This window comes from Anoplolepis gracilipes, chromosome 11 (assembly GCF_047496725.1).
Source record: "Anoplolepis gracilipes chromosome 11, ASM4749672v1, whole genome shotgun sequence".
Taxonomy (NCBI): domain Eukaryota; kingdom Metazoa; phylum Arthropoda; class Insecta; order Hymenoptera; family Formicidae; genus Anoplolepis; species Anoplolepis gracilipes.
Window position 1 is genome coordinate 4,145,128 of NC_132980.1, and position 26,770 is coordinate 4,171,897.

General features: G+C 29.2%; 1 protein-coding gene across 6 annotated transcripts in view; it reads left to right on the top strand.

Annotated features, from left to right (window-relative positions):
• Positions 1 to 26,770, top strand: part of Wdr62 (WD repeat domain 62) — a 75,591-nt gene that overhangs the window by 23,882 nt on the left and 24,939 nt on the right. For all 6 annotated transcript variants that reach the window (XM_072901559.1, XM_072901560.1, XM_072901561.1 and 3 more), the window contains 9 exons: positions 11,958 to 12,049; positions 21,526 to 21,748; positions 23,316 to 23,531; positions 23,648 to 23,830; positions 23,967 to 24,127; positions 24,213 to 24,549; positions 24,657 to 24,823; positions 25,501 to 25,825; positions 25,992 to 26,202. In XM_072901559.1, the coding sequence (XP_072757660.1) occupies positions 11,958 to 12,049; positions 21,526 to 21,748; positions 23,316 to 23,531; positions 23,648 to 23,830; positions 23,967 to 24,127; positions 24,213 to 24,549; positions 24,657 to 24,823; positions 25,501 to 25,825; positions 25,992 to 26,202 (1,915 nt within the window). The remainder of the gene's footprint in view (positions 1 to 11,957; positions 12,050 to 21,525; positions 21,749 to 23,315; positions 23,532 to 23,647; positions 23,831 to 23,966; positions 24,128 to 24,212; positions 24,550 to 24,656; positions 24,824 to 25,500; positions 25,826 to 25,991; positions 26,203 to 26,770) is intronic.

The following is a 26,770-nucleotide window of genomic DNA, read 5'->3' on the forward strand; positions in this document are numbered from 1 at the left end:
ACATAACTAGTTTATGTAGATCGCCTTATTTGGAGCGTGCATGCTTTGCATACACGTATACAGATTGTGTTGCACAAAACGACAGAGCATTATTTTCATATCTTTCTATTAATTAAATAAAGATCTCGACGAGTTTTCATAAGAAAATTATAAAATCCGGATCTTCTACATTTTGTATTATATTTTACTGATTGATGGGAAACAATACATTTAATGACAGAATTATTTAATGACATCATCATATGAATTGATTATCATTATTTATTATCATTCTTTATTATATTTACATGTTAAGGAAGATAGAAAAATTTTGCTCTTCGCATTTAAGGACATCATTTATAAAAATATCTGAACTGGTTTTATATTTTGCATAATTTTTATCAAATATTTTAATCACAAATTTCAACAATTCAACAATGTTATACGTGGAATTAAATTTTAATTTTTCAATATGTATACACTATTTCACAAATTTATTTAAGGAGTTATGAGAGTCTAGCAAGAGAGTCAAACATTAGGAATATTTTAACGAGGTGTAAAATTTTTATTTAATAAGTAAAATTTTTATAAAATATTTATTAAAAGTAAAATTTTTATTTATTAAACAAATAGGATATACACAAATAATAAATTTTTTTTAATATATTTTTATAAGAAATATATTGTTCAAATAAAAATAATAAATTAATAAGAAAATCTGCAAGATATTGAAATCGAAAAATAATGTTGTTTTAAGTAATTATGTGCTTCTGCAAAATTTAGCTTTAATAGTTAAAGTACAAATTAGACATTTTTTATCTTTACACTTGTTATTTTCGATTCACGGAGGAAATTTGAAAAGAATTACGTCTTATCTGTATCTTCGAGTTGTCTTAAAAAAAGAATAAGAATTTTACATTAAAATTTTTTCTTTAAGACAAGTTTGTGCTCTCCTTACACCAATTGATTGCTCTCATCATTCTGTGCATATAGTATTGAGGCAAGGTAATCAAAAAATATTTATGAGATATTTTATAATTTATGTAAAATTATGTCATATTAAAGTGTAAAATATTTCATAAATTGTAATCAAAAAATATTTATGAGATATTTTATAATTTATGTAAAATTATGTCATATTAAAGTGTAAAATATTTCATAAATTATTTAATTTTTGTCCATCACGTCTTTATAACTTTTTATGCAGAGTATTATGAGGAATCAATTTACATAACAAAATTAGGATAATTTTATTAAAAAAAGAAATAAGGTCAAATCAATGGTACTATCTTATGTCCCCCTCAAAATCATAAAACTTTTGTACGAAACATTTTTTTATAGTAGTTTTGGTTTTTAAGAAATATCAATGCATCACTTAAAGTGAGCCACCCTGTGTATATGTGTGTGTGTGTGTGTGTGTGTGTGTGTGTGTGTGTGTGTGTGTGTGTGTGTGTGTGTGTGTGTGTGTGTGTGTGTGTGTGTGTGTGTGTGTGTGTGTGTGTGTGTGTGTGTGTGTGTGTGTGTGTGTGTGTGTGTGTGTGTGTGTGTGTGTGTGTGTGTGTGTGTGTGTGTGTGTGTGTGTGTGTGTGTGTGTGTGTGTGTGTGTGTGTGTGTGTGTGTGTGTGTGTGTGTGTGTGTGTGTGTGTGTGTGTGTGTGTGTGTGTGTGTGTGTGTGTGTGTGTGTGTGTGTGTGTGTGTGTGTGTGTGTGTGTGTGTGTGTGTGTGTGTGTGTGTGTGTGTGTGTGTGTGTGTGTGTGTGTGTGTGTGTGTGTGTGTGTGTGTGTGTGTGTGTGTGTGTGTGTGTGTGTGTGTGTGTGTGTGTGTGTGTGTGTGTGTGTGTGTGTGTGTGTGTGTGTGTGTGTGTGTGTGTGTGTGTGTGTGTGTGTGTGTGTGTGTGTGTGTGTGTGTGTGTGTGTGTGTGTGTGTGTGTGTGTGTGTGTGTGTGTGTGTGTGTGTGTGTGTGTGTGTGTGTGTGTGTGTGTGTGTGTGTGTGTGTGTGTGTGTGTGTGTGTGTGTGTGTGTGTGTGTGTGTGTTGCGTGTGTGTGTGTACATATCTATAAATTGGCATAATGTGTATTTCATCGTTTTTATTCACGTTAATCTCGATTTGACATGCTTCACACAACATATACGATAACACACATATCTTACAATGAAGTGTGCGTCTCGTTTTCTCCGGTAAAGAAAAAGCATAATTTTGCAGAGAATTCATAGCGAATACATGAAGGTAATAATAAATGACACAACTGTCATACTAAACGATTTTTTTTATGTACAATGTGGATGAAAGAGACTAAAAGTAAATGAGCTGGATAATGTTTTTATTTAATAATCTGTTCATCTTTTCATTTTTTTTTCATATTTAAATATATAAAAATTCAAAACCTTGTATAAAAATAAAGATTGCATATTAAGAGATGCGTATATACAGGGTGTCTTATAACTAACGAGCCAACGCTCGTGAACGGATAGAGTACAGTGAACTGAACAAAAAAGTATTAGGTCATTTTGCGATTTTCGCAATAATTATTAAAATATTAATTAAAAACGCTTAGCGAACAATGTTACATATGTACATATATACAAGATGTCTGGTAATAATTGCTTCACCTCTCTAGGGCTGATAGAGTAGGTCAAACTGAATATAAAAGTCCTGCATCATTTTCCGATTTTCACAATAATTATTAAAATATTAATTAAAAACGCTTAGCGTATGAGCGCGCGCCGCATATCAGCATACCCTGAGCGTTTTTAATTAATAGTTCAATAATTATTGCGAAAATCGGAAAATGATACAGGACTTTTATGTTGAGAGTTGAGGCGATTATTACCGGACATCTTGTAGATATGTATAATATCGTTCGCTAAGCGTTTTTAATTAATATTTTAATAATTATTGTGAAAATCGCAAAATGACTTAATACTTTTTTGTTTAGTTCACTGTACTCTACCCATTCACCAGCGTTCGCTCATTAGTTATGAGACACCCTGTATACAATCAAATCTATGTAGTCATACTTTTTAAGGGTCGAGAGGACTTACGGTGGAGATCTCATGCGGAGACTTCGGAACTACAAATTCTTTTCGACGATATTTCGGCTATAAATTAAGAAAGAATCATATTTAACAATGATATTCTTATTCAGGAGGATTTCTCGCAGCCCGCTAAAGAGCGATTTTTTGGAAAAAAGGCTTAAAATAAAATTTCATAAAATTGACATGAATAAGGTATACTGATCGTGAATGAAGTATATAGACCAGGTGTACCGATTGTAATTATTATAAATTTTTTAAAAGCCAAAATTCAAAATCCGGCTTTTTAGCGGGGTAATAAACTTTACAAGGAATGTAGCAAAAAAAGTTTTATAAAGAAATATAACTTCTTCGAGGCAAAATATTACCGAATAGAATATTGTATCTGTACCTAAAGTGCAAGTGCAGCTAATTGTAAGAAATTGAGTTGGCAGCACCGCTTGCTAAGGAGAGACAATGAAAGACAATAATGTCGTCTTCGTCTCTCTTGAAATGCAATGATGTTTTTACGTATACAGACATACACCAATACATTGAATAAGAATTCATTTCTCAATGTTGGTGACAGTGACGCTGGAATTTTCTCGGTCCTGTCGACCCTTAATATTTTAAAAATCTTAACATCTTGAAGTTCTTAATCTTTATATTCTTAATATCTTTTCCATCTCTTACACTTCACATTTGCCACTTGGCCACGCATATGTAGAATAAAAATGTCTCGCATGACATAAAATAATATCTTTTATTCTGTGCTCGTACTATTAAAATAAAAGTAGGAAAGTAAGAACTGAGAAAGTATTAAAGATAGAAAGGTGATCTTTCAACACATTAGAGTTGAATAAAGATTTAATTGTACATTACAATTGATGCAATTGCAAGTATAGTTTCTCGTTATATTATTCTTTTTGTTGCTTTATTAATATTTTGCAAAACTCAAAACGCTACTAAGTCACAATAAATCTTTTTCTTTTATTGTATTTTTCCAATTTTCTAAGCACTTAAGATGAGCGATATTTTTCGGCAATTGCAATTTTTACTAATATTAAGTAATATTTCCTTTACGTTATAATTATAAAATTTTAAAAATTAAATAAATTAAAATATAAAATTTTTTATATAAAATATTTTAGCATATATACATATACATACAGAAGATATCAGTAAATATCATAGTTCGAATTATACAGTGCTATTTCTGAATAAAAAAATGAGTCAAAAACTCTCAACATTGCTTTCTATAACGCTTTAGGCTCCAGAGTCCCGAGTACTCGCCGTGACCATATTGGAATTGTGACGTCAGAATCGAAAAATGACACGTTAAAAGTCATTTTTAAATAAAAAGATATTTCAGTGAAACAACACTACAGATAAATTTAGCATACTTGTTATCCAAAAACTAAGCTTAGATAATATATACTATATGGAAGAAACATTTTCCATCTTCTTTAGACAGTTGTCAAACTGCATGTTTCCTCGCATAACTAGGCTTTGACACTCATTTGACGACTATTTATTAACTGTCAAGGAAAAAGCCTAATAAAAATTATTTAAAAATAGCATGCAAGAATAATTCGACTGTCAAAAGGCACGCCACTTTTCACTTTATAGTTTACCGATTTGCAGTGTGAGGCGCTGCACTAGAAGTATATATATATATAATTCGTCACTGATATCAAACACCAAGTAAGATTTGGGGAACACCAAACATGGTCCGATTTCATTACGATTTCGAAATTTGATTCTAAAGTATGTTATAATTCTACTTTCTCACTAATCTATCATAAAATAATACGATGTAGTTCTAAACATTCGCGAGTAAAACACGTTTAAAAATTTATGCGCTCTTTATGTACCGAGCGTAAAAACAGATTTATAGGTAAATAGCATAGTCTAGTGGAAAAGGTGTCTAATTACTACGTTGTGTACTGCTGATTCTATCTATGGTCTCCTATATTCTTACTATTTGAAATTTTTTTTGTTAAATCTGAATTGAAGAGAACTTTTATACTGTTTTTATTATTTTAACAGAATTACTTTATCGTATTATTTTATGATAAATTAGTGAAATGGTAGGACTACAATACTTTAAACTCGACGAAATCGAAGGAGGCTAAATCTGGTGTTTCTCTTGTTAGATAGGGAAAATGTCAAGGATTGCTCCCGCTTGCTACACACACACACACACACGCACGCACGCACGCACGCACGCACGCACGCACGCACGCACGCACACGCACGCACAATGTATAATATGTTCTCTCGCATTATTTTCGCTGTTTGGCAAGTATAAACCAGCTTGACAATTAAGAATCAATGTCGATCATGCTTAATCGTTTGCAATTATACACATATATATATGTATTAAAAAATATAATTGCTTCATTTTTTCCGGAGGCGAGAATATCAGTTAATAACGTGGAAGGAGAGGGGAAAGCATTCCACTTTATCAATGCACTTTTTGTAAAAAAAAAAGTTAACATTTTTTAAACTTTTTTTTATATATATACTGAAAAAGTAATTTTATAAGTAGATTTTAAAAGAGGTATGGAATTTCATACCTAGATTACAGTGAGGCCTGGTCAGTTTTGGTAGTATTGACACTCCTGATTAATAAATGAAGATCGATTCTGTATTTACAATATGTAATAAAAATGCGAAAAGTGAGCAGGTATCGCGCGAACAGCTCACTTTTTGCATTTTCACTACATTACAGAATCGACCTTCTGAGTTTAAATCATCGAGCTGGCTTGCTTGTCGAATCGTGAGAAAGGAACAATGCGAAAGAAAGAGAGAAAGCATAGGATTCTTATTCCTATCGCAAATATATCATTGTCCTCAACTTGTTAGTTTTGCAACGAGTACTCGAAAACTAACCTTAATGAAAGAGGAATTATAAAATAAAGATTACCCAATTAGCGTCGTTTTTTAAATAGGCATGTCCGTGAATCGCGCCTTTTGTTAAGTATTGCAGAAAAGATGATTCTTTTTGACTCATTTAATTAAGAAAGTATATTGTACATATAAGATGCATATTTTAAAAAACAAGATATATCAAAATAAATTATGAATTATTAAACTGTTGTTTTTTTTTTCTATCTAAACATACACTATATATGCAGACAGGAGAAAATAAACCGATATTTTTGAAAAAAAAACTATTATTTATTATTTATGTTGCCAAAAACTAAAATGTTTGTTCGAAATGTGTTTTCTACATTAATACAACGTTGAATCAACTCATAAATTTGTTCAAGTTTCGTTTTTGGAATTGTACTTTAATGATCCCTTTGTCATGACCTTGTATAACTTCATCGTCATTGTATGTACAATATTCTTTTCGTCGCCATTGTCATTTTTGGCAATAGGAAATAGTCACACTGTATAAAATCCAAGGTTGGGAAAGTTACTTTGTAAAAGTAACTAGTTACAGTTTTTTCATTGAGAAAGTAACTAGTTACAGTTACAAGTTACCGATTTTGAAAAATAACTCGTTACAGTTACAGTTACTCAAAAAGTAACGAGTCGTTACTTTTCAGTTACTTTTTTTGAAATTGTACAATATTTTAAACATAAAAAGCTTACATTTTATGTTTTACTAATTGTTGTATATTATGTGTTTAATTATGTGCTATATTATTTTATGTAATTTAAGTGATAATTTTATAAAGGTAAAAGATTGAATCATATGCTACCTAAATACTGATAAAGGACCCCGCACCCAACCAATGGAATTTTGGTTCTCGGCCAAATTTGCTGAAAGTGCAGCATGTTATTCATTTTAACCGCCTGATCAAAAGTCTCAATGGACACAAGGTCCAAAAATCAATGGTTTTCGAGATACTGAGTTTCAAAAGTTCAATTTTTAGCTTTTTACATGTATGCAAGTGAACATATGAAATTGAGTTTATGATTCTAGTATACGTGTAACTGTAAACCTGTGGGCGTGGATGTGAATGTGACGGTAGTATTGAATTGGCAAGTATGTTGATTTTGAAAATCAGCCATTCTTTATTATTTCTTAACTAATAAGCGACATAATTAGTACCCGCTCTTAGCGCAACCCAGGGCCAACCACGAAGAGGTGGCGAGCAGAAAGGTTTCTTTATCTTTATGTGTATGTATGTGTATGCGTGTTTATGTGCAAGCGCGCGCGTATGTGTGTGAGAATTAAAGTGTGGATGTACATGTGCGAGTTTTAGCATATAAAATATAATCTCTAAAGGTGAACGCGCGTGCGCACATGTACACACACACGCACGCATACGCGCACACACACATACACACACTCATTCTCAATATAGTCGTGCTTACTCTGCATGAATACCCCTAAAAGTTCGTAATTTCTATATTTGTATTATCAAACATTTAAATAAGCCAAAAATCAAACTTTTGAAGCTCGGTATCTCAAAAACCATTGATTTTTGGACCTTGTGTTCATTGAGACTTTTCAGCTCAGGAAGTCATAATGAATAATATGCTGCACTTTCGGCAAATTTGGTCGAGAACCAAAATTCCATTGGTTGGGTGCAGGGTCCTTTATTATTTTATATATTATGAATTACAAAACAATATATATAATATTAATAATAAAATAAAATAAAATATAATGTGTTTAAATATCCAAATATATTTTATAATCTCATAAAAGAAAAAAAATATTAATCTTAACTTTTAATAATCGTGGGCTTGGTTTGGTGGCGTGAGTATGAGGGGACGTGTGCACGGATGACTGCGTACACTATTAGGAAGTATAAGCGTAATAGAGCGTAGAGTTAGGTAAATATAGGATGAAAAGATGAAATGGTTAAAGAGTAAGGGTAAATGAAGGATATAAGAAGGAATACGTAGTAGGAGATTCTGATATGTATAGGAAAAGCAAGGAATAAAGGAGGTTATGGCGGCTAGGGGCAGTGAAAAGAGAGGCTCGAGAAGAGCACCGATCGTTAATAGTAGGGTTAGGTAAATTATTGATGAAGGTCGATAAAAGTAGGATTTTTAGAGTGATTCCACAATAGCTGTCGTAAGTCGGATGTCAGAAGAGTTGACCAATCACAGTTGACTTTAGAGAAGAATAATCGAATATGATTGGTCAACTCTTCCGACATCCGACTTACGACAGCTATTGTGGAACCAGCCTTAAGATAAGTATAGAAGAGAACCAAGGGTAAGAGATAAATAAAGAATTGGGATATAAATACTGGAACAACAGCAATGTGAAGAGGAAAAGAAAAGGAAAGGAGGAAAAAAGGAAGAGAGGTCAAGAGGATTGACTGCAAATGGAGAAAAGTTAAAGACACGAGGGAGGAGAATGGAAAAAATATGGAAAGCAAGACTATAGGAATCAGTTTAAAAACTCTATGATAGATAAGAAGGCAGACAAGGAAGAAAGAATCAGGATAAAAATACTGGAACATCAACGGTATGAAGAGGAAAAGAGAGGTCAAAAGGACTGACTGCAAATGGAGGAAAGGTAAAAGTACGAGGAAGGAAAATGGAAATATATGGAAAGCAAGATAAAATGAAAATGAAAAGAATTTTGGGAGAGGAAAAGAAAAAGAATAGAGAGGAAATAGAAGAGGTATTAAGAAGACTGAAAAAGAAACCTGAATAAGAAAAAGAGAATAAGAGAATTAAAGGAAAATAGCATAGATAGAGAGGAATGGAGAAGACATTTTATGAAACTATCAGGTGGAACAGAGATAAATACAGAGGCAGTAAAGAATAATAGATAATAATAATAGAAATAAAAGGAAGGAGGAAGATGAGGAAGAAAAGGAAGAAGAGATAGAAGATGATGAAGAATGTAAAATTTTAGTAGATGTGATAGAATAGGTAAAGAAGTATGGAATCTTATGTAATATAATGTATGGTAGTTAGAAGGTTTGGTTTAGGGACATAGGTAATAATGAATAGGAAATGTTAGCTAATATATGGAATGATGAATTGTGTGAGAGGAAAGGAAAGACTTTAAAAGAAGTAATAGAAAGAAGGAAAAAAAGAGAGAAAAGAAATATAATTGATTGTGAATTAATAGCTGCTTAATAGAAGGTTATAGGTCTTAGATATTAAGTTTAAGATAAGATAGTAATAGTAATGGTATATAATAAGATAAGGAAAGGATAATTAAAGTTAAAGATGCAATATTATTACTATAGTAGTTAGAATGTTTTAAGTAATTCAAGTTGTATAGGAATAAATATGCTTATGTTTATTATTATTAGATATAAGACAGAGATGTGATATGTGATAAACTATAGGAATGGATAAAATGTAGATAAATATGTATGGATGGATGAGAGGATAACATATCTTGTAAGCACCAACCGAGTCCCTTCTTGGCAGAAGCTGAAGAAATAAAGATATATACTTTTAATAATAATCGTAAGGTACTTAATAATCATATAATCATAATAAAAAATTTAAAGTTAGGACAACGTTCATATTGTTATTGAATTTTTTCCATTTTTCTTATATTTAAATTACTACCATATTATATTATTCTTTTATAATGCAAAAAATTGGTCGATAAGTCACTAAGTAAAAATAAGATATATAGAACGATGCTTTTAGCGCATGCTCTCAAAAAAGTAACTATTAAAATAGTTATTAGTTACCAAAAAATGTAACTAAGTTAAGTTACAGTTACAGATAGAAAAAAGTAACGAAGTTAAGTTATAGTTACCGAAAAAAAGTAACTATAACTGTAACTTTGTTACTCATTACTTTCCAACCCTGATAAAATCTGATGAATACGCATTCTGGATGCATATTTAATTTTTGCCAAAAATACGCATATAGAATCTCTTATAAGGTATTGTGGCATGAATCGAGCTGACTATTACACATAATAATAATTACACAGATTATATGCATATATGTGTGCGTACCGTGCATGTGTGTATTATACTTACAATATGTATTTTCAGATACAGAATATTTCAGAATATATCTCTATTATAAAAAAACAAAATTATTAAGACTAAAAATTAAACACAAAAAAATTTATTACTATAATATATATATATATATATATATATATATATATATATATATATGTATATATTATAGTAATAAATTATACATATATACATATATATATATATATGTATATATTATAGTAATAAATTATATATATATACATATATATATATATTATAAAAAAACAAAGTTATTAAGACTAAAAATTAATGCACAAAAAAACTTATTACTATAATATATATATATATATATATATATATATATATATATATATATATTTAAGCTTTATTGTATTTTAATTATTTAATATATCTTCGTTATTATATATAATATAATTGTGTAAATTGTATATAATAATTTTCCTAATTCTTATTACAGACAGCGATGTTAAAATATTAGTTTTTATTTTCATAGTTGTGCCAAACTGTTTTGTATTAAATTTTATTATTTTTAATTATTTTAATGAACTAAGAAATTATAGTAGAATAGTAAGAAGCTTTCAATATAAAAATAAATTTAAATTTCACCGGGCTACTAACAGCCAGATACGAATGACGTAGTGTGTCAGTTTCAAGGAAAATTTTTTAGATTAGTTAAAATTAATTTTCCAGATTATTTATGATTTGCCATATGCATATAACATAAATTTTTCTAAATTAATAAATTTTTCTTTATACGATATCAAATAATTAAATAATCTCAATTCCAGATTTTTATTTTAATAAATTCTCTTAACTTTTCTAAAAGAACATAAGAAAAATATTGGAGAAAAGTTATTGAATCCGAAATTGAACCCCAATCTAGCTTACCGGACGACTGAGCTATTCAGATCTCATATCTTGATTCTTTACATTTTACTTACATATATATTTAATAATAACTTCATCTTTCTCGCTTATGTTTTTTTAAGAGAGGGAGAGAGTTAATGTTTATACCCTCGGACCTCTTATTCTACGACATTTTCGGTCCGGAATCTTCCCCTTAAACCTTTGATCCTATGACAAAAATTTGAAAGTGGGGGTATAATTCCCCTTTCGCGGTCGTAGCATGAGAGGATTTTTTGTCGTAGGATAAGACGTTTCGTAGCATAAGAGGGTCGTAAGATAAAAGGTCCGACTGTATATTAAAAAAAATCTTTATTGCATTGTTTGGTTTCTGATTATAGTTCTTTGTTAGAATTTCTTGAAAAATTTCTTTTTATTGATAGTATAAATATTCATCTCGCATACGCTTTTGGCTTAATTGACGATCTAACGAAATTATGTAATTAAATGAATATTTAATATTTACACAGACTTAAGTTTAACTATATTTATTTGAAAACATTATATAGTTTCATATTTTTTGTTAAAATTTTTTATTCAGTTTTATTTTATGACTTATTACTTTCTATAAATAATAAAGTGACAAAAATATAATACTTATGAATCTCGCAAATTATTATAATGTGCCACGTGAGACTCAATATATATTATTTTAAAACTTTTCTGCTAATTCCAACTGAAAATCATAAATTTTTAATTACCATTTTAATTATAAATCTTCATCGTTAGAGAACCCTATTCGAAAAAAATTACTTTCACAATAATTTGATCGAATTGTAATCCGCAGTATAATATGAGTTTTTTTTTTTTTTTTTTTTTAATTCTTACAGCAAGTGGTATTGTTATGTATAATCTTTATATAATATTTATAAATATTACAAAATATTAGCTACGTACTTTTCTCACTATTTTTATATTGTACTTACTCCACACGCATGCCAAAATTTTGTAAAAATTGTCGACTTCGAAAATCTTCCTTATTGAATTGCTTACTTTTTCTGGAAAATTAAATCACGATATTATACCGTTAGAGATCTTATTGCAACTTTATCATGATTTAATTTATTTGTGGAATTTTATTAATAATTATTGAATACATAGTTTACTATATCATAACATGGAATTTTTTAAATTTGTTTCAGATCAAGTTAGAACGAGTGTTGGGTGTAACTGTATCCAGTAATGCAGCCCTTGACTGCGATACGACTATCGAGCTGGTTGCTTATCCAGCTGGGTAAGCTTAATCTTTCCTTAATTGATCTCTGAATTAAAACATAGGTAAATACATTACACAAATTTGAAAAAGAGTAAACGATAGTATTTAATGTTTTTATGAGTATCTAGCAAAAAAAAGTATAATAAAGTGAAAAACTATAACCTAATTATTTGTAATTTAAAACTTGATTAGTTATTTATGTTTATTGTGTATATAAACAAAGTGCTACATTGCTATGCGCCTCATATAATATTAAAACTATTAATAATGCTTAAGTGATATGTCACATATTTTTCTGTGAAATTATAACTATCAACACTGAAGTTGTTTCCATTTTATTTTTACATTGAAAATATGTGTTCTATTTTTTTATTAATATGTATTCCATTTATGTGCTACGAAAAATATTATTACTAATTGTTAGTTATACATAAAAATTAGCGACTATTTGCTGACGATTTTTTAATCCTCATACATCCGATCTTCGCCTGCAATCAATACATCCGATTTTATTTCTAAAATAGAAATAAAAAACTAATACATAATTTTATTTACTTATATTTTTATTTTATTTTTGTTTATAAAATTTTATTATATCAAAAGAATAGTTATTGGTCTTACAAGAAGAAAAGTTGACTTAACATATTTTTTTCCAAAACATAATTATTTAAATTAAAAATAATCATTTTTATAACATAAAAATGAATATTTGAACCAGAGAAATCAGATATTCACATTTTTCTAAAGTAATATTTATTTTACAAAAATATTAATTTTTAATTTAAAAGACATATAACATTAATTTTTAAATATTTGTTGATTTAAAAAACTTGTTTTGTTAAATTTTTTTATTTTCTAGAAAATGTATACACTAATGTAGATACAAGCTAATATGATCTGACAAAGTATTTGACGATATATTTATTATACATTGAAATCTGAATCTCGCAATCCTTGATTTATGAATTAATCTCATCCTTTATTTACATCCATTTTAACCAAACTAATTTAAAAGATCAAGACATAAGGTTTAATTTAATTCAAATTATAGTTACTAATTCATATCAACAGTAAATTTCTATGTTGTAAGGTGGTTTTGTTATACAAATTTGTTCAGTTCAATTATGCAAAATAAGTGTCCTGGGCTCTATAATAGATAAAACGCCTGTTTAGGAGGAAGCTCCAATGACCTTGACATATGTTGTCAAGCTCATCGCCCTGAGTAACCTTTAAAAGGTTTTAATCATCGCTCGTTATTTGTTAAAAAGTTATAAACAAAAAAAGAGTTTTATTTCAAAAGACTATAGTTTTTCGATACCATGTACATTTAGATAGTGAGAAATAAATATATGATCTGCTATACAGAAATATAACATATATCTAACATCTAGCAAAGCTCGCTATTTTGTTTCGATCGATATTTCTGCGATCAAATATGGTATAAACCGAAGAGTTAGTGTGTCATAGATTTCTATATTAGACGGTTGAAAGATTATCGATATTCTAAATTTTCAACATGCGTTTACACAAATTTCTTAATATGACACATAATTTTGACTCTTTATAGAATTTTTTGTGTGAGAAGAAAGTCACTCGTGGTTCTATTTATTTAAACATACATTAAATGCGTAAGCGGAGCTCTGCCCCTCTCCCTACACCTCCACCTCAAAAAAATTAACCCAATTCAACCTGTGTTACAAAGCAAAATCTATATCATGTCTTAGACGCAGGTTGGATAGGGTCGGTTTTTTTGGGGGGGGGGGTAGGGGTAGGGGCAGAGTCTCTCTCCCGATCACGCATTCAGTGTATCACATTTATATAAATAGATACATTAAAAGTACACTTCATTACATATACATGATGTGAAAAAATTATGTCCTATTTATGAAACTTTTTTGTTTATAACTTTTTAATAAATTACGAGCGACGGCTATAAACTTTTTGAAGGTTATTCAAGGTGATGACCTTGACAATATACGTCAAGGTCATTGGAATATCCTTCCTTAAACAGGAGTTTTACTCAACTGAATTCTAGATTTTCATATAATGACTTTCGTTTCTCAAGTGATGACGATGCAGTACCTGTGCATTGTGCATCTGCATCAATTCGATCGTTTTCTCCACGACTTTCCACGAAGAGTGTTTTATACAAACCTTTCACAATTTCTTTAGTCTTATGGTTTCACTATTTGTTTCCAGTATTAACCTTTTCTTTAAAAACTTTGAAAAACCTATGAAAAAATTATCGTTATCATTATATATAGCACTTCCAAAATGAATATTATTAAAAGTTACTACTATTAAATTGTTATTGTTTGTATTATTTCGGTACTCCTACTTTTTTCATTACATTGCATTTGCGATGATGTTAAAGGTCAAATCTCATCGACGATAGAAAGTTCATTTTTGATAAATGGTTTGGATTTAAATATTGTTTCAACTTTCCCGATTTATATTTATTTGAAAGTGCATATGTTTCGGTATTTGATATGATCAAAGATTACATGTGCATTAGACTTGTAAAATCCTTCTTAATTTATTGAAAGTGTAAAAATATAACGTAATGTTATCTTTATAATATTAATATTAACGATTACAATATAATGGCTATATAATATATTAATGACTATAAAAAAATTATTTTGTACAAAATAGATTTACAATCGCTCTGTGACTAAAAGAAGTGCGTTTTTTAATATTGCAACATGAAATGCCAATAATAACTTTTGCATATCTCACATTCAGTAAAATATAATTCCGAAAATAGTGATAGCATAACAATCATTTTCGCTTAATAATGAGAATACATATACTTATGTTAGCTACCTACGGAATTCTACAATAAGAAAAAAAACGTGAATTTTCTGTAAATAAATTAAATATTGCAAATAGATATTCAAAAGAGATATGTAATTTTGATTCCATTCTCACGCTCTTGCGAGAATGTATTAGCATTTTTCTCACGGTTCCTTTATGCTTTAATTTAAAATTTGGCTGTATAGCTGATTGTGCAATACATTATACATACAACTTTCGAAAAAAGTGACAGTGAAGTTAAAAGACCATGTTATTAATAATATTTACATTAAATACATCAATCAAAATTGAAATAATTTTGAAAATTATGTTATATTATTTTAACCAATTTCAATTTTTAATTTATATAATTATAATTATTGTGAAATTTTCATACTATTGAATCAATAATAACCCAATAAGCAAGTCTTATTAATAATAATATTATTGCAACGATTAATAATAATATTAATAATAACATAATTACAATGATTAATAATAACATTACTGCTAACGATGTGAGTTTAATATAATGTTTCGGGATATTTTTCTCTGAATAAAGGATAAATCATCCAATGTATAAAGAATAAATAATCCAAAGTGTGATTAAATAAAAAATTAATTTAATTTAAATATAATTTTTTGTTTTTGAATTAAATTAAATTTATATGGAAATTGATCTTTTACATTTAATCTTTAAATAGGTAATAAATAGATAATTTCTTATTGTTCAATAGTTTCAATTCTAAATAAGATTTAAAATCCTTTAGAATTCGTATCAAAAATTAAACTGATGAGAATAATTATTAGATTTTTGTTTGTAAGAGTTTCATTTTTGCAGGCTTTTACATTGTGATAAAAATTTGAACGGGAAAATTTAGAAGATAATACGCCGCATAGCGATAAGTAAAGGAATTAATATCCAATGTTAGATTGTAATCATATTGCATAAACATTAAAAGTAACATTAAAAAAATATTTGAATTAATATTTCTTAAACATTTTATAAATAATAAATAGTTTTATACTTCTTAAAGTTGATAATACCAATGAAAAAGATCCATTTCAATTCTATAAAGGACATGTTTAAAAAGCGGTGATACAGCATCGAAATGCTATTCTAGAGAAAAACTTTTCCAGAGTCTTCAAAGTCTTCTGGAACGGTGATCTGATAAATATATTAAACACGAGATTATGTAGAAAATTTAAAAAACTAAAATTTTATTTATCTATATTATTGGAGTTTTTATTTTATTCCGGCTTATCTATTTCATTAACTTTTGGACAGACTGTGTATAAATAAAAAATATTAATTTTGTTGTCAGTCAGATTTTCTAAAAACTGCATGCACATCTTTACAAGTTCTAAACTCCTTTTTGAACTGTGACGATTTGCGCTTTATTGTCTTGTCCAAGATGTATCTTAATTATTCGACTTATTGTCAGTATTGAAGAGGAGGATATTATCTTTTTTTAGTAATATCATGATGTTAATTTCCATTTTTACGGTACATTTGCTATGTTTTTACAATTCTTGCAAGTCCTCTGATTGCCAATGCTTCCAAAAAAGCTGTTCTATTTTTTGAACGGTCTGTCATCTAGAGAGATGATTGTCTAGAACTTCGATGTGATAGGCCTGAATCAACTGCAGTATAATTCACCAATAAGAAAATTGAATGGTATAAAGATTGTGATTTGAGGGATCGCTTGATAAAAGATCTCAAAGGCGATCGAATTAAATTATAATTTTTATTTTTGCCAAGAAGGCTGCATTCTAAATGTTAATAAATTGCATTCCTGAATAATTATGAGAAGATGTCTTTTGGTTGTTTTTACAATGGCTCCCATAATTCTCCAAAATAGAAGAGAAACACGTGGGATAAAACTCTAGTTGGTCCATTGTTCTACCAAGTTTATTTAATTTGATTTAATTATTACATTTTCTTTTGTTCGCAATTCATAGAACTCCTTAAATGCTTGTGATGCTCGAAAATTAGATCTATTATATTTGAAAAAAAATATATTTTTATATATAATTTTTCATCTGAAAATATTTGAGAAGTAATCTTCATAAGACTTAAGATCACTATAAATGATTCCACAGGTCTATTATCAGCTATATCAAATGTACCACCTTTGTATTAGCAAGTAAATATTACTATCTAATCTTTATGGCATGAATTTTCCTTATTGTTAGTTATCGACTTTCATGTACTTGAATTAGACCTGCGTATATATGTCTATGATTATAAAGCTTTGCTAAGGATCAGCTAAAGCAATGTACTCTTTCAATTGGACTTTTAATGGGACTCTTGATGGGTTGAAACGATTTGATATGTACGGATAAAAGTTTGCGACCTGACCAAGAAAAAGCAAGATTTTAATCAAATTTTAACACTTTGTCCAATAAATGATAGTGAAAGAAACACAAAGAGTTAAGTTTGATGTTATTCTAGCGATTGGTTCCTAACAGCCTTTAAAAGTAACAATTTGTCAACAATTGGGAAATTGAAGAAATTGAAGTAATCGCGCCATGATAAAATTTCTTCATTTGAAAAGGAAAACTCCTACTTTATTTGAAAAGGAAATCAAATCTGAATTAGATTCAGTATATGGAGATGCTGCTCCTTCACTTACAACTGTGAAAACCTGGGCTGAAATTTTATCACGTTTAAAGGGTCATGCTCAGTTAGGAAGCCAAAAAAAACGTGATTTTTAGTTTTTTTTCTCAAAAACTGTAAAACTTAAAAAAAAGTTTTTACATTTGAAAAAAGTCTTATGTTTTTACAAATTTCACATAATTTTTTTATTAAAAAATATTAATAAATAAAAAATATATAACAATTTTTTTGGAAGTCCTTTTAAAAAACTTATTTTACAGTGACCACTGCTGCTAGATCATCCGAAATAAAAAATTTGCAAAGATTAATTTAATATATTAAATTATCTAATGAACAGTTTTTCGAAATATTGATTTGGGACAAAATGACGGATGTCTAAAGTTGAACTTCTGATTTTCGATGAAAAAATCGCTTGTTTTTCGTCAATTAAATAAAACTATACATCAAAAAAAAATCCTTCGTTCAGGGACTTGTTTTTTTATCTCTAAGCCTGTATATTAAAATAAGTCTGTAAAATTTGAAATAAATTGATGCAGTAGTTTTCGAGCTATCTTGGTCGTCGATTTTAAAAATGCGGTTTTGAGAAAAACACGTTTAAAATTTCAAAAAAGGTTTACACTCAAATAAAATATTCATTTTTTAACTTACATAGAATCATTTCAGGCCCATATAATAAGTTTTCGGAAGAAGTTGTAGCCTCTAAAACATTAATTTGATGTTACTGACGAAGCATTCTTCCCTGCATGCAGTGCTGCACTATATATACTTGCTGCTATAACGATCGAGCGCGGAGCATACTTTGAATGCTTATAACTCCGTAAATTTTATTCGGATTAACTTGAAACTTACAGGGAGTATTCTCCAGATGTTATACTTACAGAAAATGTCAAAACCTAAAAATCGATTTTTTTCAAATTTCTGATTAATTGTAAGCATGACCCCTTAAAATGATCTTACCTATAAGAATGAACTATGAATATCGACCCATGATCACTTTTTGTATATATATCAAAGGTCTTAGTTGGGTTTCTGAAATAAACATTATTTTTATATCATTTTCAAATCGGCAGGAATTTATAAATATAGTTTCTAGCTTGTACTCAAATTTGCTGGAAGTTCCTATTCGATGTTTTGTTTTTACTGCTGCATTATAATTTTTCCTGTAATAAATACTTGTATGATTAACTCAATTAAATCATAGACTTGTATTCTAATACACGTCATTTATGTATTTTCTTACAAAGCGGCTTGATATTGAAGAATAACTGTAACTGAATTCCATAGATGTTCTAATATCTTGATCTTTGTCTATTATAAGAGGATTATCTGTTTTTCTTTGTTCTTGGCGAAATGTACATATAAATTAAATGCATATTATATATACATATATTTGATTTAATTTAAGTAAGTTATGTGATTTTGTAGCACACTTTCTGCACAAAATATTAAATTGTCTTAAATTTTTCGATATAAGATATACAGTCTTGTAATAATACATACACTCTTTAAATAGTTTTAAAATTTTAGATTATATATAACCACATAATAGATTAATTTATATTAAAATGATAGTTTAAACTTTTTTTTAAGTATCAGTAATATTTAGCAAGATTAAGAAATCTGATTGTTTTCAAGTATTGTATAGTGATCTTTATATTAATAAAATTTTATATTGATAAAATTTTCTCTCCAAAAAAATAGGTTGAGGAAAATGTTTGAAAAAATTAATGGATAATCTCTTCAAAGTGTGAATTCATCATACCAACATCATACACTTATACAAACGCTAATTTCTTTTGCACACATGAAGCTATTATCTGCACGTACCATTATATGATGTGTTCATTAGGACATAAAAAAATGAGATATTAATATTAATGAAAATACATGTAGAAGGTATCAAAATTAATAAAGTTAAACAGATTCTACTGTAAATTCAAAACTCTCCGAAAAATAATCGAAAAGTAATCAATAAATCGTCAAGTTTCTTCAAGGCCTCGATAATTATCGTTAATTCGATATTAAACACTATTAAATTATTGATCATCATGGATTACGCATGAATTTTAGAAGACTATAATTGACGAATGATCGACCGCTTTAACGTCATTGTTATTGAATTGCTGTTATTAGTTTGCATGCGATTAAATAAATCATTACCTCTCGAAGTTATTGGTAAATACATATTTTGATCGATATAATCAATAACTTATCCAATAAAGGAGGGTGAGTAAAATATGCTGATTTTTGCTCAGAAAGTGTAACGTAAGTTACATATATTTTCTTATGGTTTTGAGTAGCTGAATATGAAAATAACCGTTTTATTGGTCTAAGCCCATGGGAAAGTCAAAATTCGCCTTAAATGGTCGAAATAAATCGTTTTTAATATTAATTAGTATCGATTTTGTCGCAATTATTTAATTATTTATATTATAGTTTAGTTTTATAATTTCTTTTACTGAAAACTAAAGAAACACTTTCAAACGAAACATTTTAGAAATGCTAACTCTAATATACCAAAATCAATATAACATAAAAATCAAAAAATAAATAGTCAATTTATTCAAAGAATCTTAAGCCTCATCAGATGCAACTATACACATTGTATAGTTTAAATATCTTGAAATGGACTTCTACTACCATAAAAATTCCTAGAAGGTTTCCACCTTCCCGCGTTAAGTTTTTTGTAGTAAACTTCTTTGCTTGGAGCCCTCATATTACTTTTTTCGTATTATACTGTATAGCGTCTCGTATTATTCGTCATCAGAATCTTAATCTTGTCAGTTTCTTGGTTGATCAGGTCCGCTAATGTTATATAAAATCGAAATATATATCTATTCCTATATCTCTTTTTATATTTTTTTCTCGTCAACATTTAGTTATTTTTATAAGCTGCACATCTGATGAGACTTAAGATTCTTGAATAAATTGACTATTTACTTTTTAATTTTTATATTATATTGATTTTGCTATGTTAGCTTTAGCATTTCTAAAGCGTTTCTTTTGTTTTCAGTAAAAGAAATTATAAACTATAATATAAATAATTAAATAATTGCAAAATCGATACTAATTGAATTACTATTAAAAGTGATTCATCCTCCTTTAAACTGCTAGCGACTTCCTATTACATCCTTTGCGACAAGAAGTTGATATATGAACTTCATGTGCAAGTGAATATGCGTACTATCATATCTGCCAGATATGGAGTCTAGAGTTTATCACGTGTACCATTGATGCATGTCGAGCTGTATCTCCTGGCGTGCTAGTTTTACTAAGCTGCAGGCATAGAGTGAACGTACACAGTACGTTCTCCTTCACACGGCCTCATCTATTCTGACAAACAGGAAAAACCCGTTGAGAACAAAGAAAAAATTAAAATCCCCCCTCCCTTCCCTTTTTTGTCTTTGCCTCTTTCTTATCCCCTCTCTTTTTTTTTTCTTTTTTTTTACTTTTTTTTAATTTCCTAATTTTTATGTGTGGATTAATATTAAATATTAGTTACAAGGTAATATTCAATTTTACTTGATATCGCATTCAGTCATAATATCTCTTTATATTTAATAAAAATAATAGATCTCATTATATGCTATAATACTGAAAATTGTGAAAAAAAATTGTTTCTATAAACGTTCATAAACGGTGCACACACTTTCTCTTTCCGCAAACTTGATCAATTTAAGTTTATTTTGTACGATAATAGTGATTAAAATTAATTAAATGACGAGAAATCGAGAAAAAAAATAAATGAAAAACATTTAACAAGATAGAAAACTTAGAAAAACTTTAATTTTCGATCCTGTAATTACAGTCAGTGAGCGCGAACTGATAAGATTGCGATAAATAAATCATCGATACGGAATATGATTTACCATGCTGAATTAATCAATTAATTTTTAGATATAAATTTAATGTAACAGTAAATAATGTAAATTAATTTAAATTTGTTATATTTATAATAACATTATGTATTATGGATTGAATTAAAAATTTGCGACTCCAGTCTCTTAATGACTATTAAAATTTGTTTCGATTGGTTGCGTTTTACAGATAATATCGTTTCTATTGCATTCCATTACAGCTGCACTGTCGTGTTATTCAATCCACGGAAGAACAGTCAGGCGCATGTGTTGAACGCCTGTCGCAAAACCGTAACTTCTCTAGCACTCGCCGGAGATGGCAAGCTTCTGGCAACGGGTGAATGCGGTCACATGCCGAACGTCCGTGTCTGGGATATATCCGATCCGCATAATGCCGTGCAGATCGCAGAATTTCCTGGACACAAATACGGCATCAATTGTGTGGTAAGTGTACTACTCATAATAATTTTTCATCTTGTATATTTGCAAAATTTTGAATTTTGTTTTATTATACTTTTTATTTCTTTCATTTTCCTTATAAGATTAGACTGAAATAATATATTAATTGGCTACTAATAATAAATTATGTCAAAAGATTAATTTGCAAAATATAATTTTTCTTACTGTTAGATACAGTCATTTTACGTATTATACTTCTCACAATAATACTAAAGTAAAAATAAAATAATTATTTTCAATAACAATCAATTATTAAAAATTTATTTTAGGACGTATATACTAAATTTTTAATAATTGATTCTGTTATCAGTCATTATAATCTGTTATAGTCATTGACAGGCTTTTGTTTTCTTGCAAAGAAAACTCCTTCTCACTATGGAGAGATTAGGACTCCGTGGTTCGTCACTTCCACAGTATCGACTCCAAACCCTTTCTCCTATGTTTTCATTGTCCCAATGTAGGCAAAGAATTGCCTTCTTTTGTACTCTCTAATTACACACACTATGCGTATGCACGTTTTGAGTTGTAGGCGCGATGAAGAATACGTTCACCATATGCATATTCTGTTTAAAATTCTCTCACAAACTTTAAAGTTGAATATGTCTGCCAAAAATAATCGAATCTTAAAAAACCAAAGTGGATTTGAAAGAGTACATTTTCAACTTTTATTCTTAAGCTGGAGCAACCGAAAGAATGATCTTTAGATTATGTGCAGCCATCTTAATTTGTATTGTCGACGTACTGAAATTTTGGAGTTGAATTCAAAGTGCAAAACGTCATGTGATAAGAAATCATATCTGAAATTTAGTCTTACTACTTGAAAGCTGAGACTTTAAGCTTCAAAATGCTTTTTTTTTATTCCTGTACGATGATCTGTTTACCTAATATGACCTATTAAGTTTAAAAAGAGTTTTTTTGTTTAAAGTGGAAGAACTTGGCAATAAAAAATCGTATGACAAAAAATAAAAAACGAAATTAAAGCTAAAAGAACAGCCTTGCACTTAAAATTGGTTTGATAAACCAGAAAAAAATCATCTCACTCGGTGCGATGCGTTAAAGTTGAGATTTTCACTTCCTTATTTGCTTTATTCCACTTCAAAGTCACATAACTTCAAAATTAATGAATGTATTCTTATGAGCCCAAGAGGATCTCAAAGTACACATCTCAAACTTTAATTTGCTTTTTTGTTTGTTTTAATAGGATAATTTCTCACAAAGTTACAACACTTCAAAGTTTGACAATTTTTTTGTGAAAAGATTGTTGTCCCGTTAATTTTTTTGAGTGGATTTTTTTTTTTTTTTTTTTTTTTTTTTTTTTTATTTGTTTATCCTGTTGCCGACTATTGTCGAACACTCTGCATGTGCGTGCGTGCACGTAATAGATGGGGTCTTATGAGTTCAAAACTTTTCGATTTATTTTTCAAAGAATATCGCTATATGTATACTTACTACTAGTAAAATTAATTAGTAAAATTAATTAACACCTTGCATATATTATATATTAAGTAACCTGTAGTAGGTACATGTACAAAAACGATATTGTATTTTTCAGGCATTTTCGCCAAGCAACAAGTATGTCGTATCGGTTGGCTCGCAGCACGACATGATCGTCAACGTCTGGGATTGGAGGAACAACGTTAAAGTAGCATCCAACAAAGTATCGAGCAAAGTAAAGGCTGTCTGCTTTGCAGAAAATGGCAATTATTTCGTTACCGTGGGTAACAGACATGTCAAGTTTTGGTACTTGGAATATTCTCGCAGTGCCAAGGTAAACTTTCAACAATAACTTTCATTGTGATATAAGACCGATTTTTTTTTCTCTTTTCTTAGCGCAATAATAAGGCTGTAGAACTTTCTAATATTTATGGTATTCTGTTGTCGTAGTATAAAGAACCTGTGCCTTTGATGGGCCGATCTGCCATATTAGGGGAACAAAGAAACAACGACTTCGTTGACGTAGCTTGCGGTAAAGGGGAAATGGCAGATTCTACGTATGTAATTACCAAAACAGGCCTGTTGTGCGAATTTAATAATAGGAGACTTTTGGACAAATGGGTCGAACTCCGAGTAAGTTATTCTGGACAGTTAGGATTGTCTCTATACTTAGTTACATCGATTGAAACAAAAGAAAAAATAGAATATAATCAATCTATAATACTTTAGTAAGTTTGTGCACATGAAAATAACTTCACTACTTTTTCAGACAACCAGTGCTAATTGCATGACGGTCGGAGATAAATATATTTTTATCGGGTGCGCTGAAGGAATTGTGAGGTGTTTTAATCCTAGTACGCTTCAATTTATCACTACACTACCGCGGACGCATTACTTAGGAGTTGATGTCGCGCAAGGATTGTCTATCAGGTTCACAACGATATTCCTTCAATTCTCTAGTATGTATTTCCTGGTGCACGAGACTTATGAATACTTTTTTATTCGTTTTTTTCAGTCATATGTCTCAACATCCATCTAACGCGAAATATCCAGATACGATTGCGTTGGCATTCGATGAACGAAACAACAAGCTAACCTGCATTTACAACGACCATAGTATCTATGTTTGGGATGTGAAAGATATCAGACGAGTCGGCAAATCGCACTCATTTCTATACCATTCGGCCTGCATTTGGGGAGTCGAGATGTATCCAGCCGGTCCAGATTCTGTCGGCGCGATGCCGTTTGGAAGTTTCATTACTTGCTCCAGCGATGACACAATAAGAATTTGGAATCTAGAAAAAGATATCTCGCCAAATAATACATTGTATAAACGAAACATTTACAGCAACGTCAGTATATATGCGTGCCTTATCTTCTGTTGCAAAATATAACAAAATGAGACGCAATTATATAAAGGCGATATCTCATTTTACATTTTTCTTTTTTTTATCAACAGGAATTGATCAAAGTTTTGTATGTGGATCCAGAATTGACTTATCTGAAGGATCTAGACTTAGCTGCTGCAGGATCCACTGAAAAAAGTGACGCATCTTATGACGGTCGTAATGGCGTCAGATCTATAAGAGTCAGTCCTGATGGCAAACACCTTGCTTCCGGAGATAGGTAAAATAAAAAGAAAAATTTAGGTAATATGTACAGAATGAGGAACGGAACGCACTGATATTTCGATAATTACGGATTTTGAAAAAAAATTAAATAAAAGTCATAAGTATGATGATATCTAGCAATTATGTCATTATGTCATAATCTTGAATCATTTTATAAAGATCATCTTGAATTTTTTAAACAGAAACTCCTATTTTTATTGCATATTCTTCTGTTGAAATATTTTAAAAATGTATGATTAAACTTTTTTTTATTAAGAAATTTTTAAGTTATAACCTATTAAATTTACTGATATTAGTATGATCCAAGTTCCAAATGACAACCGTTAATTAGAACACATGTCTTATAAGTATTTTTTTCTAAAATCTATAATTCTATTACTTTTCCTTGATCCTGTATACGTACACTATATATACCTTGTATACATATACTATGTATAAATAAAATTATATATTGTATATAATACTATATAATGAATACTATATAATACTATATAATACTAAATGTAATAATAATTAACTAAATAATACTATATACATATAATGCTATATAAATATTATATAATATATAATATAATTACTATATAAATATTATATATAAAATTGATCGAAAAAGAACATAAAATAATGAAAAAAAAAGATAAGAAATATAATGTTTATGTATTGTTCTTATAGATCTGGCAACATCAGAATTCACGATATATCTTCATTAGAAGAACTGTGTTTAATAGAGGCGCATGACGCCGAGGTGCTGTGTTTAGAGTATTCGAAATTTTCGCAATATTCTGTAAATGTCCCGAGGCTATTGGCAAGTGCATCGCGAGATCGGTTAATTCACGTTTTTAGCGTGGATCAAGGATATAATTTCTTGCAAACGCTCGATGATCACAGTTCGTCCATTACTGCTGTCAGATTCTTCAATCAATCAAATCAGGATAATCAAATACAGATGGTATCCTGCGGCGCCGATAAGAGTATTATTTTTAGACAGTTGCAATCGGTAAGTAATTTGATTCAATAATCGATGATTTGTCTGTCAAAATAATATGTTAATATATTATATACATTATATTAATATAATTTTATTAATATATTATATTAATATATTAATATAATTATATATTATTTATAAATATAATAATATAATTATCCTTTTATTTATGTAGACACCAGGTGGAATGCCACAATTTGCAAGAGATCACAACGCTCAGGGAAAAACTACTCTATATGACATGGAAGTCGATTCCGGGCAAAAGCACGTCTTAACTGCGTGTCAAGATAGAAATATTAGAGTATACAATGTTGCAACGGGTAAACACAATAAAACTTTTAAAGGCTCCGTTAGCGAGGATGGTTCATTAATCAAAGTCGTTCTAGGTAAGATAATTCATAGTTCATTATAAAATTCTTTAACAGCAAAATCAATACTGTATTGAAGCAATATTGAAATTAATAAATAAGTAAATAATAAAGAGGCAATAGAAGCGAGGAGATGTGAATATAAAATTGTAAGTTTTTTATATATAGATGATATGTCGCAATTGTATTGACATTAAGTACATTAGTAACATTCTATAGAATGACGGAAATTACAATAAAGATTTGAACGTTTCGATTCATGTTTTGAATCCTCTTCAGCATAATATATAAATTAAATAAATGAATTATAAATAAAAACGAAATTAATGATAAAACATCGCATAATAAAGGCGTAAGACATGTGTGAACATAAAATCCGTGATCGTATTCGCATGATTAAAAGGATCACTGCCTCAGAACCACTGTACATATTTATCGCATGTTAGTTGTATAAATTACATATATATAAAACGATCCAACTTATTCGGCTTTTTTTTTGGTACGGCTTACATAATAATCCCGCGAGGCAATTCTCCGAGGTTTCCAGACCGAGGGAGGTATGCAGTTAGATTGAGGGGTTAAGTAG